The sequence below is a fragment of the Rhinoderma darwinii genome, chromosome 2, assembly GCF_050947455.1.
Source record: "Rhinoderma darwinii isolate aRhiDar2 chromosome 2, aRhiDar2.hap1, whole genome shotgun sequence".
NCBI classification, from domain to species: Eukaryota; Metazoa; Chordata; class Amphibia; order Anura; family Rhinodermatidae; genus Rhinoderma; species Rhinoderma darwinii.
In genome coordinates this window covers 276,306,095-276,320,194 of record NC_134688.1, presented here as the reverse complement: position 1 = coordinate 276,320,194, position 14,100 = coordinate 276,306,095, and the positions used below count along the sequence as shown (strand labels likewise).

The 14,100-nt window shown below is 44.8% G+C and overlaps 1 protein-coding gene across 1 annotated transcript in view; it reads left to right on the top strand.

Moving 5' to 3' along the window:
* The window catches only part of LOC142741151 (angiopoietin-2-like), an 80,948-nt gene that overhangs the window by 34,441 nt on the left and 32,407 nt on the right, over positions 1–14,100 (top strand). The window contains exon 5 of the mRNA XM_075850538.1: positions 5,830–5,954. Within this exon, the coding sequence (XP_075706653.1) occupies positions 5,830–5,954 (125 nt within the window). The remainder of the gene's footprint in view (positions 1–5,829; positions 5,955–14,100) is intronic.

The window sequence follows — 14,100 nt, the reverse complement described above, 5'->3', positions numbered from 1 at the left end:
GAAAAGTTATACAATTTTCTAATATACATTCTGTATCAATTTCTCATGGTTTTCAAGATCTCTGTTTGTAGTTATTCAATAAGAACCTGTATTGATTGCTCCAAGTGGATGAAATTATGTCCATGGTCATGTGATGGACACAGGTGCTGTGTTAGAAGACACAGCTCTGATACACATACAGTATCACAGTAACGAGCCCAGCACCTGTGTTTTCATCACATGACCATGGAATTACACAATGAAGGGTTCTATTGTATGAATGCAAGCAGAAATTTTGCAAACCATAAGGAACTAATACAGAAAGTATATTAAAAATTGTATAACTTTTCATAATACAAAAAAATAAACATTTTATTTATTCAGACTGGACAACCCCTTTGAATCTGTTTGTGGGAAACTGGTTTAAACTGATAATGTTTACAGATATTACTAGTAAAGTACATTAAAGGGGTTTTCCGGAAGCAAAAAATCACATTTAGTTACACTAAACAATGGAAAAGAAGTCACTTTGCAATATACTTAAGTTTGAAAAGATGAATGTAGCGGCGTATCCCATCTTCAGTCACGTGACCGCTCAGTAATCCAAAATTAGCACTTCCTCTGCAGATCCATCCATTAGCTCGGCTAGCTAACTTCTAGTTTCCGGTTTTCAGAGATTAAGGTTACGTCACAAATGATGTAACTACCATGTGTTTCTCCATCTGCTTAGAACATGCGTGGTTGGCACACACTAAACCACGCATGCTCTGTTAAATGATATGGCTGCGTCTTCAATTTGAACTATTTGGTGTCAGTGTGTAGTGTGACGGCCGTGTCTTCCGTCGCTCACTCTCTTCTTCTCCTCCTCACAGTATGAAGTACATGTGAGGAGGAGGGTGTTTTTTTTCTCCCTGTAGGAGCGGAATCCCTGGCCACAGCTTTGGCAACACTGTGGCCGGAGATTGGGGATTCCACTCCAGGAGAAGTCCCTGACTTCACGGTGTCCATATATGGACACAGGACGTCAAGGACTTCTAAAGCGGAATCCCCGGCTATGTGGCCGTGGATTACACTCCAGGAGAAGTCCTTGCCTTCACTGTCCATATATGGACACAGTGACGTCACAGACTTCTGAAGCAAAATCCACAGCGATGTGGCCGGGGATTCAGCTCCAGGAGAAATCACTGCCTTCACTGTCCATATATGGACACAGTGACATCAGGGACGTCTGAAGCGGAATCCCCACCACTGTGGCTGGGGATTCCGATCCAGGAGAAGTCCCTCACTTCACAGTCCATATGGACAGTGAAGTGAGGGACTTCTCCTGGAGCCGTCCCCTACAGGAAAGTAGGGGGGCCATCTATGGGGGTGACTATGTACAAGGGGGCTGCGTAACACTACCTACAGGGGGGCTGTGTGGAATTACTTACACGGGGGCTGTGTGGCCTTACCTACAGGGGGCTATGTGGCACTACCTACAGGGGGGCTGTGTGGCACTACCTACAGGGGGCTCTGTGGCACCACCTACAGGGGACTGTGTGGCACTACCTACAGGGGGGCTGTGTGGCACTACCTACAGGGGGGCTGTGTGGCACTACCTACAAGGGGGTCTGTGTGTCACGACCTACAAGAGGGTCTGTGTGGCACGACCTACAAGGTGGGCTGTGTGACATTGCTTAAAGGGGGGCTGTGTGGCATTACCTACAGGGGAGCTGTGACCGTATCTATAGAGGGTAGTGTGCAGCATTATGTACAGAGGGCAGTGTGTGAGAGAAAATTTACAAATGAAATTCATCCGTTTTTAAAACGGACAAGGAAAAAAATGGATGCAAAACGGGTCAAAATCCGCCATTAAAAATGGAAACATGGCCCGGAAACGGAACGGATGCAAAACGGCCGAGAAAAACGGACCAAAACCACCGTTTTTATTGGCCAACACTCGGACCCTGTCGTGTGAATAGAGCCTAAAGGTAGTTGATGCCACGCCGTCTCTTTATACAGTTGGAAGTGCTGTCTTAGCAAAGACACGGAGCGTCATCAATCATAGAACACTCCCCCCTCCTCCTATCTTGTCGTCCACACCGCCTCTTCCTTCACTCTAGGATTTTCTGCGCTCCCTAGCCTCCTCGTCTCTCCTCTAACACGCCCCCTTCTATGTATATATATATATATATATATATATATACCAGCAGAAAGAGACAGCAGCACTTGGTTTCCAAGCAAAATAGTCCAATAATAAAGGGTGCCAGCTGATAGTCTTGATCCAAAGACCATACAGATATCCCAGAAATAGATCCAGCAGCACTCCGGTAATCAAGGTGAAAAAATGTGGTTTATTGTGCCAACATGGCAAGTGCAACGTTTCCGTCCCACCTTGCTTGAAAAAGATTCCGAAGGTAGGACGGAAACGTTGCACTTGCCATGTTGGCACAATAAACCACATTTTTTTCACCTTGATTACCGGAGTGCTGCTGGATTTATTTCTAGGATATATATATATATATATATATATATATATATATATATATATATATATATAGGATAAACAAGCAGCACCATTCATCAAAATACGTACAGGCAGCGTGCAAGGTCTCGTTTGGACAAATGACCAATGTCCCAAATACCAAGTAAATCCTTTCAAAATACGAGACAGCACACCTTGATAGTGAAAAAAGTGGATTTATTCACCACATGCGACGTTTCAGCCCTACTCCATGGGGCCTTTCTCATGCTTGAGAAAGGCCCCATGGAGTAGGGCTGAAACGTCGCATGTGGTGAATAAATCCACTTTTTTCACTATCAAGGTGTGCTGTCTCGTATTTTGAAAGGATTTACTATATATATATATATATATATATATATACACACGCAAAAAAAAAATATATATATATCTATACATATCAATAACAGGATGTGGTTATATTGCTTGATCTGTATGTATATATATATATATATAGTAAATAATAGGGAGACTCACTAAGGCCTCATGCACACGACCGTAGCCATGTGCACGGCCGTGATTTTCGGGTCGGCCGGCCACGGAGTGTCACCTGCGAGCCGCCCGCAAATCGTGGGCTGTGCACAAGGCCGAAGCCATTATTTTCTATGAGCCTGGACTGCAGAACACGGCCGTAATAAGACATGCCCGTTCTTTCTGCGGTCCAGGCTCCCGGGCCATGCATTGACCTTGGAAACCACGGTCGTGTGCATGGGCCCATAGAAATGAATGGGGCCGCAATTCTCCCGTGGATTTTCGGGGGAATTGCGGCCGCAAAAGCACGTTCGTGTGCATGGGGCCTTACATACATTTATAGTAAATTATGTAAAAAAAGAAAAGTTTTACCGTTGTTTGGAGTAGTGTTTGGTGTTTGCTTCACTGTAAGGCCCTGTTCACACTGAGTTTTTTTGCAGGCAGAAAATTCTGCCTCAAAATTCCGCTAGATTTTGATCTGCCTGCACACCATTTGCCATGTTTTTCGTGGCATTTTTCGCCCGCGGCCATTGAGCGCCGCGGGCAAAAATGATGCTAAAAATACTTTCTCTGCCTCTCATTGATGTCAGTGGGAGGTCAGAGGAGTAAACACCCGAAGATAGGGCATGTCGCTTATTTTTCCCTCAATGGGCGCAGGCAAAAAATGTGGCAAACCACGTGCAGGCAGGTGAAAATCTGCCTCAAAATTCAAGAAAGAATTTTGAGGGAGAATTTTCTGCCAGCAAAAAAACTCAGTGTGAACAGGGCCTAATACAGGATCTCTTGGAACAGATCCAGTAGCAGGTGAGGAAAATGTGCTGACTGGATTGTGTGTACTAAGATGTCTGACATAGGTGGAGTGGGCAGACTTCCATTTATCAGGCTGTGAAAGGGGTGGGGGAGGGAGATAAGTGCCTGTACTTAGATCAGGGATAGATGGAGGCACAAAGAATAATAAGGGTATGTTCACACACACTATTTACGGACGTAATTCGGGCGTTTTTGCCCCGAATTACGTCCGAAATAGCGGCTCCAAAGGGTCGGCAAACATCTGCCCATTCATTAGAATGGGTCTTACGATGTTCTGTGCAGACGGTCATTTTTTTTACGCCACGCTGTCAAAAGGCGGGGCGTAAAAAAGACGCCCGCGTCAAAGAAGTGCCTGTCACTTCTTCAGACGTAAATGGAGCCGTTTTCCATGGACTCCATGGAAAACCAGCTCCATTTAACGTCCGTAATGGACGCAGCTAAAAGCGCTTCAACATGCCATTACGGCTGAAATTACGGTGCTGTTTTCTCCTGAAAACAGCCTCGTAATTTCAGCCGTTATGGACGCTGCCGTGTGAACATACCCTTATGATTATTAGTGTGTAAGGCCAGATTCACACGAACGTTGCGTTTTTGCGCGCGCAAACAACGCAGCATTTTGCGAGCGCAAAAACCATTTGACAGCTGCGTGTGTCATGCGTGTCTGATGCGCGGCTGCGTGATTTTCGCGCAGCCGGCATCATAGAGATGAGGCTTGTCAACGCCCGTCACTGTCCAAGGTGCTGAAAGAGCTAAATCTTTCAGCACCCTCGACAGTGAATGCCGAACACAACAGCGAAAAACCTGTAAAAAAAAAAGATAAAGTTCCTACTTACCGAGAACTTCCCGGCCGTTGCCTTGGTGACGCGTCCTTGGTGACGCGTCCTTGGTGACGCGCCTCTCTTGACATCGGGCCCCACCTCCCTGGATGACGCAGCAGTCCAAGTGACCGCTGCAGCCTGTGATTGGCTGCAGCCTGTGCTTGGCCTGTGATTGGCTGGAGCTGTCACTTGAACTGAAGTGTCATCCCGGGAGGTCGGACTGCAGGAAGGAGACAGGAGTAATCGGTAAGTTAGAACTTCGGTTTTTTTTTACAGGTTAATGTATTTTGGGATCGCAAGTCACTGTCCATGGTGCTGAAACAGTTTAACTCTTTCAGCACCATGGACAGTGACTATCTCCTGACGTCGCGGACCGATAATTTTTTTGCCGGGATCGGCCAAAACGAGTTTGGCCGAACCCGGTGAAGTTCGGTACGCTTGTCCGGCTTCGCTCATCGCAAAGACACTCCGTTTGGATGTTCGGAAACAGAAAAGCACGTGGTGCTTTTCGGTTTTCATTCATCCTTTTCACTGCTGTTGCGCGAATCACGCTCGTCCCACGGAAGTGCTTCCGTGTGGTGCGCGTGATTTTCACGCACCCATTGACTTCAATGGGTGCGTGATGCGCGAAATACGCAGAGTTATTGAACCTGTCGCGCTTTTTGCGCAGCAGACAAACGCTGCTCAAAAAGCACGGACTGTCTGTACTGCCCCATAGACTTGTATTGGTCCATGCGTGCCGCGTGAAAACCATGCGGCCCGCACGGACCGAATACACGCTCGTGTGAATCCCCCCTAAGACTGTGTGCAGGGAGGGAGCTGCCCGGAATTACAGCAGGGAAGGACCTGTGAACATAGAGGGGCGTCGCAGTATGCAAATAGCTGAGATGCTTTGGAGGAAGGGGCGGATGCAACTCTCTCCTCAGATGCAGCAGGGGATCATGGGTATGGTGGGTTACAAGACAGGAAACAGACAGCAAGGGATGTAAACAGACAGCAAGGGATGTAAACAAACAGAAAGAGAAGCAGTGACGATGGAGATCAAACAGAAACTGATTAGAAGTTTAATAGGGGGTATTAGGGAAGGCAAATCAAGGCTGGGAGACACATTTTAGAAAAAAAAATCCTGGACAACCCCATTAAATGATTCTACTGATAATGATAATTAAAACAAGTTAGGCAACTTTTTGCCTTTTCTTGTTGTCTGTCTGAGACTCATTATTGCGTGTGATCAATCTTTTGGTTTTCCAGATATTCCAGACATACAAAAAGAAGAGCAATTGAGTTTTCAAGACTGTGCAGATGCTTATAAAGCCGGTCTGACATCAAGTGGAGTCTACACTTTGCATTTCCCAAATGTTACAGAATCAATTAAGGTCAGTAGTAAACAGGTTAAAACCTATAGTAAGCTACGGTATATTCATTTCTATTCTATTTCTGTTTGTTGCTTGTAAATACAGAGCTCACATTCATGTATATGGACCAGTTAAATGATATAACAATTTTTGATACTGCCCTTCTCTACGCAAAGCAAAAAAAAACAGTCATAGTTGGATGAATTTATTAGCATTCACTTAAAACACTGATTGAAAGCCCAAAAAAATATTTACCAATTAATCATATTCAATAAAGCTTGAAGATAGAGCAACAGCTAGAGAAAGCACTTGGCTAAAATTATTTGGACTTTACACGAGAATATCAGGATGTGACAGGATGTGACTTGGGATAGCTGTTGGCCGAAGGCTCATCAAAGCGTGCATGTTTGTTTCAATAGAAAATTGGAATAAGCCTATCTTATATCCCGCAGGTTTAAAGGATCGTGTATGTTGAAATCCAAATCTGCCATCGGGGACAGTCGATAGACCCCAATATACATAAGATTGTGTGCCAATCCTACCAAAGTGAATGGGACATTGCTGCAATATCTTGCACAGCTTCTACTAAAGTAATGGCGTGTGCACATGCACAAAGCCTGATCCCCCGATTTAAACAATGAAGAGGCTGCAGCACTCATATGAGCGCCATGGCCCCTTCCAACGGCTAATCAGGTGGGGGTGCTGAAAGTCAGACCCCTACCAATCTAATATTGATGGCCTTTGAACCTGCTCAAGTTCTACAATGTCTTTCTTGTGTACTGGTGCCAAAAACTGTACAGAGTATTCCATGTGCGGTCTAACTAGAGATTTATAATAGCACTCCGCTTTTTTCTTTTATTGCACCCCCTGTTTGTATATTGGTGTTTCAGTGGGGTGATGTGTGCAGAAATACTTTCCGATTCTCGATCTTGCCATTTTTGGGTCCAGCGCCGCCCACGTGATCTTCACTCTAACTTGTCTGGAATCACTGCACTTTTCAGAAAATCGGAACTCATGCTCTCAATGCATTCCTATGGGAGCCAGAACGAGGCTCCCATAGGAATGCATTGAGAGCCTTACTTCCGGTTTTCTGAAAAGCAGTGATTCCAGACCAGGTCAGAATGAAGATCATGTGGGCTTCGCTGGACCCGAAAACGACAAGATGTGGGGATCGGTAAGTATTTATGCACACAGTACCCCACTGAAACACCAATGTACAAATGGGGGGTGCAATAAAAGAAAAAAGTGGAGTGCTTCTTTAACTTTGAAATCCAGGATAACCCATTTAAGAGTGTTTGAATTGCTTTTGGGGTAAATGACGATAAACCTTATACACATAGTTTTATTAAATCAAATTGTTTTGATTACAATTGAAATAGCTGAATCCCAGCAGACATTTCCAGCCAAGTTAATGATACTATTATTTCTACTGATGAACTGAATACTTCAATCGATGGTCATGATTTCATTGAATCTCACATTACAAATCCTGAAACAAATGACAATGAGTAAACACATTTCCCGCAAATCATGAATGTCAACTGATTGTCTCAAATAAGGTATTCAATATATTCCATATGGAGACTGGAGCAACATGTGTTAACAGTACACCATCCACTGGATGTTAGCAGCTGCCTAAAGATATACAGGGAATATACGTGTATTATAATATTATACCATAGATTAATAATTTGGATAATGACAAGCACCCAGACCAATATAATTTATACAAAGATATACGATTTATTATTTTGATTAAAAAAGTAGAAACATGAAATTCATTAATACTGTGCACGTGCTTCACAGACATTTTTACTGATGTATCTTGGGATATTTAGCACAGTGCACAATGATCGATTTATTGGATTGCATCTCTTTTTATTGTTTCTTTTTTTCCATGAAAGAATGTGGGCCATCACTGTGCATTACATAGCCATCATTGTGACAAATGAAGTGCACAAGGTCTTAAAGGGGTTGTTTGGCTTCAGCAAATTAATGTTATTTTTTGTATAATTAAATGCTGTACCATTTTTCCATATACTCTCTGTAATAATTCCTCCTGATTTTCAAGATCTCTGCTTTTGTTATTGAGTGGGAACATTCATTGTTTACTTCCAGTATATAGAATTATGTCCATGGTCATGTGATGGACACACAGGTGCTGGGATCGTTAGAAGACACAGCTCTGATACACATACTGTAAATCTAATGATTCCAGCACCTGTGTGTACATCACATGACCAAGAATTCTGTCCACTGGAAGTAAACAATGAATGTTCATACTGAATAACAACAAGCAGAGATTTTGAAAACAGTGAGGAAATAATACAGAAAATTTGTTGGAAAATGGATTAACTTTTAACTATGCAAAAAATAATATTAATTTGCTGAAACCATACAACCGCTTCAATGCTACACTTACTTACCAATGCTTAATAGAAATTCAATACACATCTTGTTTGACATATAAAGTTATGTCCTTCTGCAAAAGCCAATGAACTACTTAACAACATGGAGGATAGAGCATTTACCTTGACAGGAGAAAAGTGCACAGCACATAAATGTTACAATACCCTAAGAATGCTAATTGGGGGCTCTTCAAACATAATGCATTCCACATGTGCAGAAAATAGGAGCCACATGAAGTCTTTACTTAAACCAGCTTCTATTTATCTTTATCTATGACAGTTTTCACACTAACAGATTACACCTGGACAGGCAGATGCTTTGTAACCCTTTCTTTATATGTATTATATATTTCTTTGTATTACATTAGGACCTTATAAAACCAATATAAGGGTGCCTTTACACCTGGGAGAATTGGGCTATGCAATCACTGATAAAAACATGTGTCTGTAAAAATTATGGGCAAAAAAATGCATAGAAAAAATTCAATTTGTGTTATAGTCACTATATTTTTTTTTACAATGGTACACTGCTGCCACCTGTAAAGGCATCCCAAGAGATATTGGAGGAGAGTTGCAAATGGTATCATAAGACGCGTGATTTACAACCCAGTGAAATTGGTGCAAAAATCACTGCATTTATCAAAATGGCGCACATGGTATGATATATTTCTCAAAACTTAGACATCTAATAACGTTGCAATTTTACCACTTCTCCTATCACACCCTTTTTTCATGAAACTTTTCAAAGCTGTCAGGGAAGATGTCAGGGTATGTTCACACGGCCTATTTACGGACGTAATTCGGGCGTTTTTGCCCACAATTACGTCTGAAAATAGCGCCTCAATAGCGTTGACAAACATCTGCCCATTGAAAGCAATGGTCAGACGTTTGTCTGTTCACACGAGGCGTAATTTACGCGCCGCTGTCAAAAGACGGCGCGTAAATAGACGCCCGCGTCAAAGAAGTGACCTGTCACTTCTTTGGCCGTAATTGGAGCCATTATTCATTGACTCCAATGAATAGCAGCGCTAATTACGGCCGTAATTGACGCGGCGTTCAAGCGCCTGCACATGCCGTTACGGCTGAAATTACGGGGATGTTTTCAGGCTGAAACATCCCCGTAATTTCAGCCGTAACGGAGGCCCTCGTGTGAACATACCCTTAAAATTTAGTGCATGTACCGCATTTTTTATCACAATTCGAGAATTTCGAATTTAGCGACCAAACCCAGCAATAACTACATTTAAGGGTTTGGATCGGGTCATCCTAGGATGCTGCCCATATGCAGTGTATCTGCATATAGAAAATAACAAAACAGATGTGTTGTACTTTTATATTGTTATAGTCCATAGCCTTTATTCTGGTACTAATATCCTGTACTTGTATAAGATGTATACTAGGACTATCAAGTAAAGCAGGGATGGGGAACCTTTTTTCTGCCAAGGGCCATTTGGATATTTAGAACTTCATACGCGGGCCATACAAAATGATCAACTTAAAAATAACCCTACTATATTAGGTCAAACATTTAATTAACTCATCCCCAATGTGATGGCCGGAACTGCTTCTCTTTGGTGAGGCATGTGATGTTAGCCGGTATTGATGATGTTGCTACTGCATCGGTCCATCTGGAGCGCAGTCGACTCTTTGCAATAGTAAGTTTTGAAAAGAACTGCTCGCAGCAGTAAGTTGTTCTGACTTACATTAAGGGGTTTTCCCATCAGGGACATTTATGGCATATCCACAGGATATGTCAGACAGATGCGGGTCCCGCACTTATCTCTAGAACGGGCCCCGTAACCCCGTTTTATCTCTCGGTATTCTGGCTGATTTCCGACCATGAAGAAGAAAACTGTGTGGCTCGCTGAGCTACGCAGTTTCCGTAACTCCCATAGTAGTGAATGGCAGTTACAGAAGCAGCGAAGCATGCAAATTACACTGTTTCCGTAACTACTATTCAGTTCTATGGCACTTACAGAAAACAGCGTAGCCCAGTGAGCAATGCTGTTTCCTTCTTCATGGTCGGAAATCAGCTGGAACACAGAGAGGTAGAACGGGGTTTAGGCGGCCCTGTTCTGGAGATATGTGCGGGTCCCAGAGGTGGGACCCGCACCTATGAGAAATTTATGACATATCCTGTGGGTATATCATCAATGTCCTTGATGAAAAAAAAATACTTTAGTCTCCTGACCTCACTTTATGGTTTCAGGACAGGTCTTATCTGTCTACACGACAGCTAAATTTCTACATTAGCCTCAGCTAAGTTTCTAAATTTTAGGTCAGGAGCAGGAGGAGGGCAGATGGAGCCAAGTACTGTGTATGCGGCAGTCTGAGTGAGGAGTTCAGCGCGTGCTGGCTCGGGAGTGGACCAGTTCAGTCACCTAACCTCACGTCAAGTGACTGGACTGGTCCACTCCCGGGTCGGCACACACCGGCCTCACTCAGACCTCTCCCATACTTGGCTCACACCGCGTCCCTCCTCCTGCTTTTAAATGTGAGTGAGTAGAGCTGACGGAGCAAAGGAGGGAATGACGCAGCGGCGGTCAAAGTGAGGTTGGGGCATGCAGTGTCGGGAGTGGAGCAGTCCAGTCATCTGACCTCGTGCCACTGACATGAGGTCAGGTGACTGGACTGTGCCGGTCCGGGAGTGGACCAGTCCGGTCACCTGACCTCACGTCACTGACTTAGGTCAGATGACCGGACCGGTCCACTCTTTGGCCGGCACGCAATGACCTCACTCAGACTGCCGCCGCCGCCATACTTGGCTCCGATAGAGCAAAGGAGGGATTGACACGGTGGCAGTGGTGGTTAGAGTGAGGTCAGGGCATGTTGTGACGGGAGTGGACCAGTCCGGTCGCCAGTCCTGAGCCACCTGACCGGACTGGTCCACTCTCGGGCTGGAACGCACTGACCTCACGCGGCAGCGTGGTCTGAGTGAGGTCATGCTGGACCAAATGATCTTGCGGGCCTTATAAGGCCCGTGGGCCGGTTGTTCCCCACCCCTGAAGTAAAGGATAACTACTTTAATTCATTAGATTATCTTTACTTACAGCTTTATTTACAGGTATAGTTGTGTCATACCTCCCAACCTTCCTGGATTCAGCGGGACAGACCCATGATCCGGGCAGTGTCCCGCTTTCACGGGAGACCGGTGCTATGTCCCGGTGTCAACTGTATCTGTTTCCTCAGGAGGAAGATACAGTTGAATCCAATGCTAAAGCAGGGACAGGCAGCTCCCTGCTTCAGCATTAGTACAGAGTAGAGGAGCAGGACTCCCCGGGCACAGCGCTACTTTAAGCGCTGAGCCCGGGGAAGTCCTTGAGGTCACTGTCCATATAACGACAGTGATGTCAGGCTTTCAACTATGGAGTCCCTGGCCAGAGCAATGCAAGCTCTCTGGCCAGGGACTCCTGTTTCGGGAAAGCCCTTGACGTCACTGTCTGTCTGTGGCTCCTCCAGGAGCGGAATCCCCAGCCAGAGCGTTGCCGACGTTCTTGCCGGGAATTCCGGTTCTGAAAGAGCCCCCTGATGACACTATCTACAAATGTGACAGAAGGCTTGCTCTGGCTGGGGATTCCGCTGCTAGACAGAGCCCCAATGGTGCTATCTACAGAGGGGGAGTAGCGCTATATACAGAATGGTGGTGCTATGTTCGAGGGGGTGTGGCACTATCTACATAGCCGCTATCTACAGGGGACACTGTGGCGCTGTCTACATAGGCACTGTGTGGCACTATCTACATGGGCACTGTCTACGTGAGCACTGGAACTTTATATGTGGTCACTGACACGAGGGGCATTATACTGGGGTATTATAGGGGCAGCTAAGGCGGAATTATACTGTATGGGGCAGCTATGGGGCATTATACTGTACGGGGCAGCTAATGGGGCATTATACTGTATGGTGGCAGCCAAGGAGTCATTATACAGCATGGTGGCAGCTAAGGGGGCATTATACGATATGATGGCAGCTATAGGGGCATTATACTGCATGGGGCAGCTGTGGGGGCGTTATACTGTGTGGGGGCAGCTATGGGGCATTATTTTGTTTGTGAGCAGCTATGGGGCATTATACTGTATGGGGTCAGCTATGGGGGCATTACGTTGTATGGGAACAGATATGGGGCATTATACTGTATGGGGGAGTTTGTGTGGGCATTATGCTATATGGGGCATCTGAGTGGGCATTATACTGTATGGGGCAGCTATGGAGGCGTTATACTGTATGGGATCATCTATGTGCGCAATTTACTGTATGGGGCAATCTGTGTGGGCATTTTTCTGAATAGGGGCATCTGTGTGGGCATTATACTGTATGGGAGCAGCTACATGTCTTATGTTTTACATCTAGCAGGTTTTCACTCAGTGAATGGGGAAACCTACTGTATGGGGGGGGGTCTATGGGGGCATATTACCGTGGGGAGGCCCTATGGGAGCATGATGCTGTGTGGGCTGAATCAGGTGTGTATGGGTGGGGATTGGGCGGGGTTAGAGGCACGGCTTAAAAGGAAAAAAATGTTGCTACGCGCTATAGGTTGACCCTCTTCTGGATACTTGAAAGTTGGGAGGTATGATTGTGTTACTGGACTTCCCACTCAACGTAGTGGATTTATCTAACCTAGTGCAACAGAATGTGGGAGGGCAACACATAGCAACCAATCACATTCCAGTCCTTATTTTTCCCCTTGTATAATATCAAAGACTATCCCCCCCATCAACACGTAAATGATGAGTAGGATTTATCTACAGCTATACAGGGGATTTTGAATTCGGTATCAGAAAAATGGAGCTCCGACGCCAATATTAGGAAATTAATCAGCACAGAATTTTGGACCTTTTTAGTTGAAAAAATAAATAAATAAAAAATACATGGTGTTCAAGATTGGACATGGCACGACCTTTAATGACCTTTAATGTAATTTTATGTAAGGATAGGGGTTATATATATTAACCCCTTAGTGACCACTAATACGCCTTTTCACGTCGGTCACTAATGGGCTTTAGGCTAGGCTGACGCCTTTTCACGTCAGCCTAGTCTAAGTCCTGCACGGGTCTCCCGTGCAGGCAGGAGCCGGGGCTCTGCTGTCTGATGACAGCTGAGCTCCTGCTCCAACGCCCGCGATCAAAGTTTACTTCGATCGCGGCCGTTTAACCCGTTAAATGCCGCCATCAATAGCGACCGCGGCATTTAACTTTGTTTACAGAGGGAGTGCGCTCCCTCTGTCACCCATCGGCGGCCCGCGAATGAAATCGCGGGTCTCCGATGGGGTGTCATGGCAGCCGGGGGCCTGATAAAAGCCCCCAGGTCTGCCCTGGACATATTCCTGTTAGGACGCGCCGGAGGCACGTCCTAACAGATTGCCTGTCAGATTTACACTGACAGGCAATAATGCTCTGGTATACGAAGTATACCAGAGCATTATAGCAGCGATCGGAACATCGCACAGTAAAGTCCCCTAGTGGGACTAATAAAATCAGTCATCAAAGTGAAATAAAGATTATTAATAAAAAGTACAGTAAAAAAATAAATAAAACCATTTTTTTCCATAAAAAGTGGTTTTATTTAGTAAAAGTGTAAAAAAAAAAAAAAGTACACATATGTGGTATCGCCGCGACCGTAATGACTCCATTAATATAGTTAATATGTAATTTAAACCGCAAAGTGAACACCGTAAAAAAAAAACGCAAAAAAACATGGCGAAATTGCAATTTTTTTCCATTGCCCCCCAAAAAAGTCATAATAACAATGAATCAATAAGT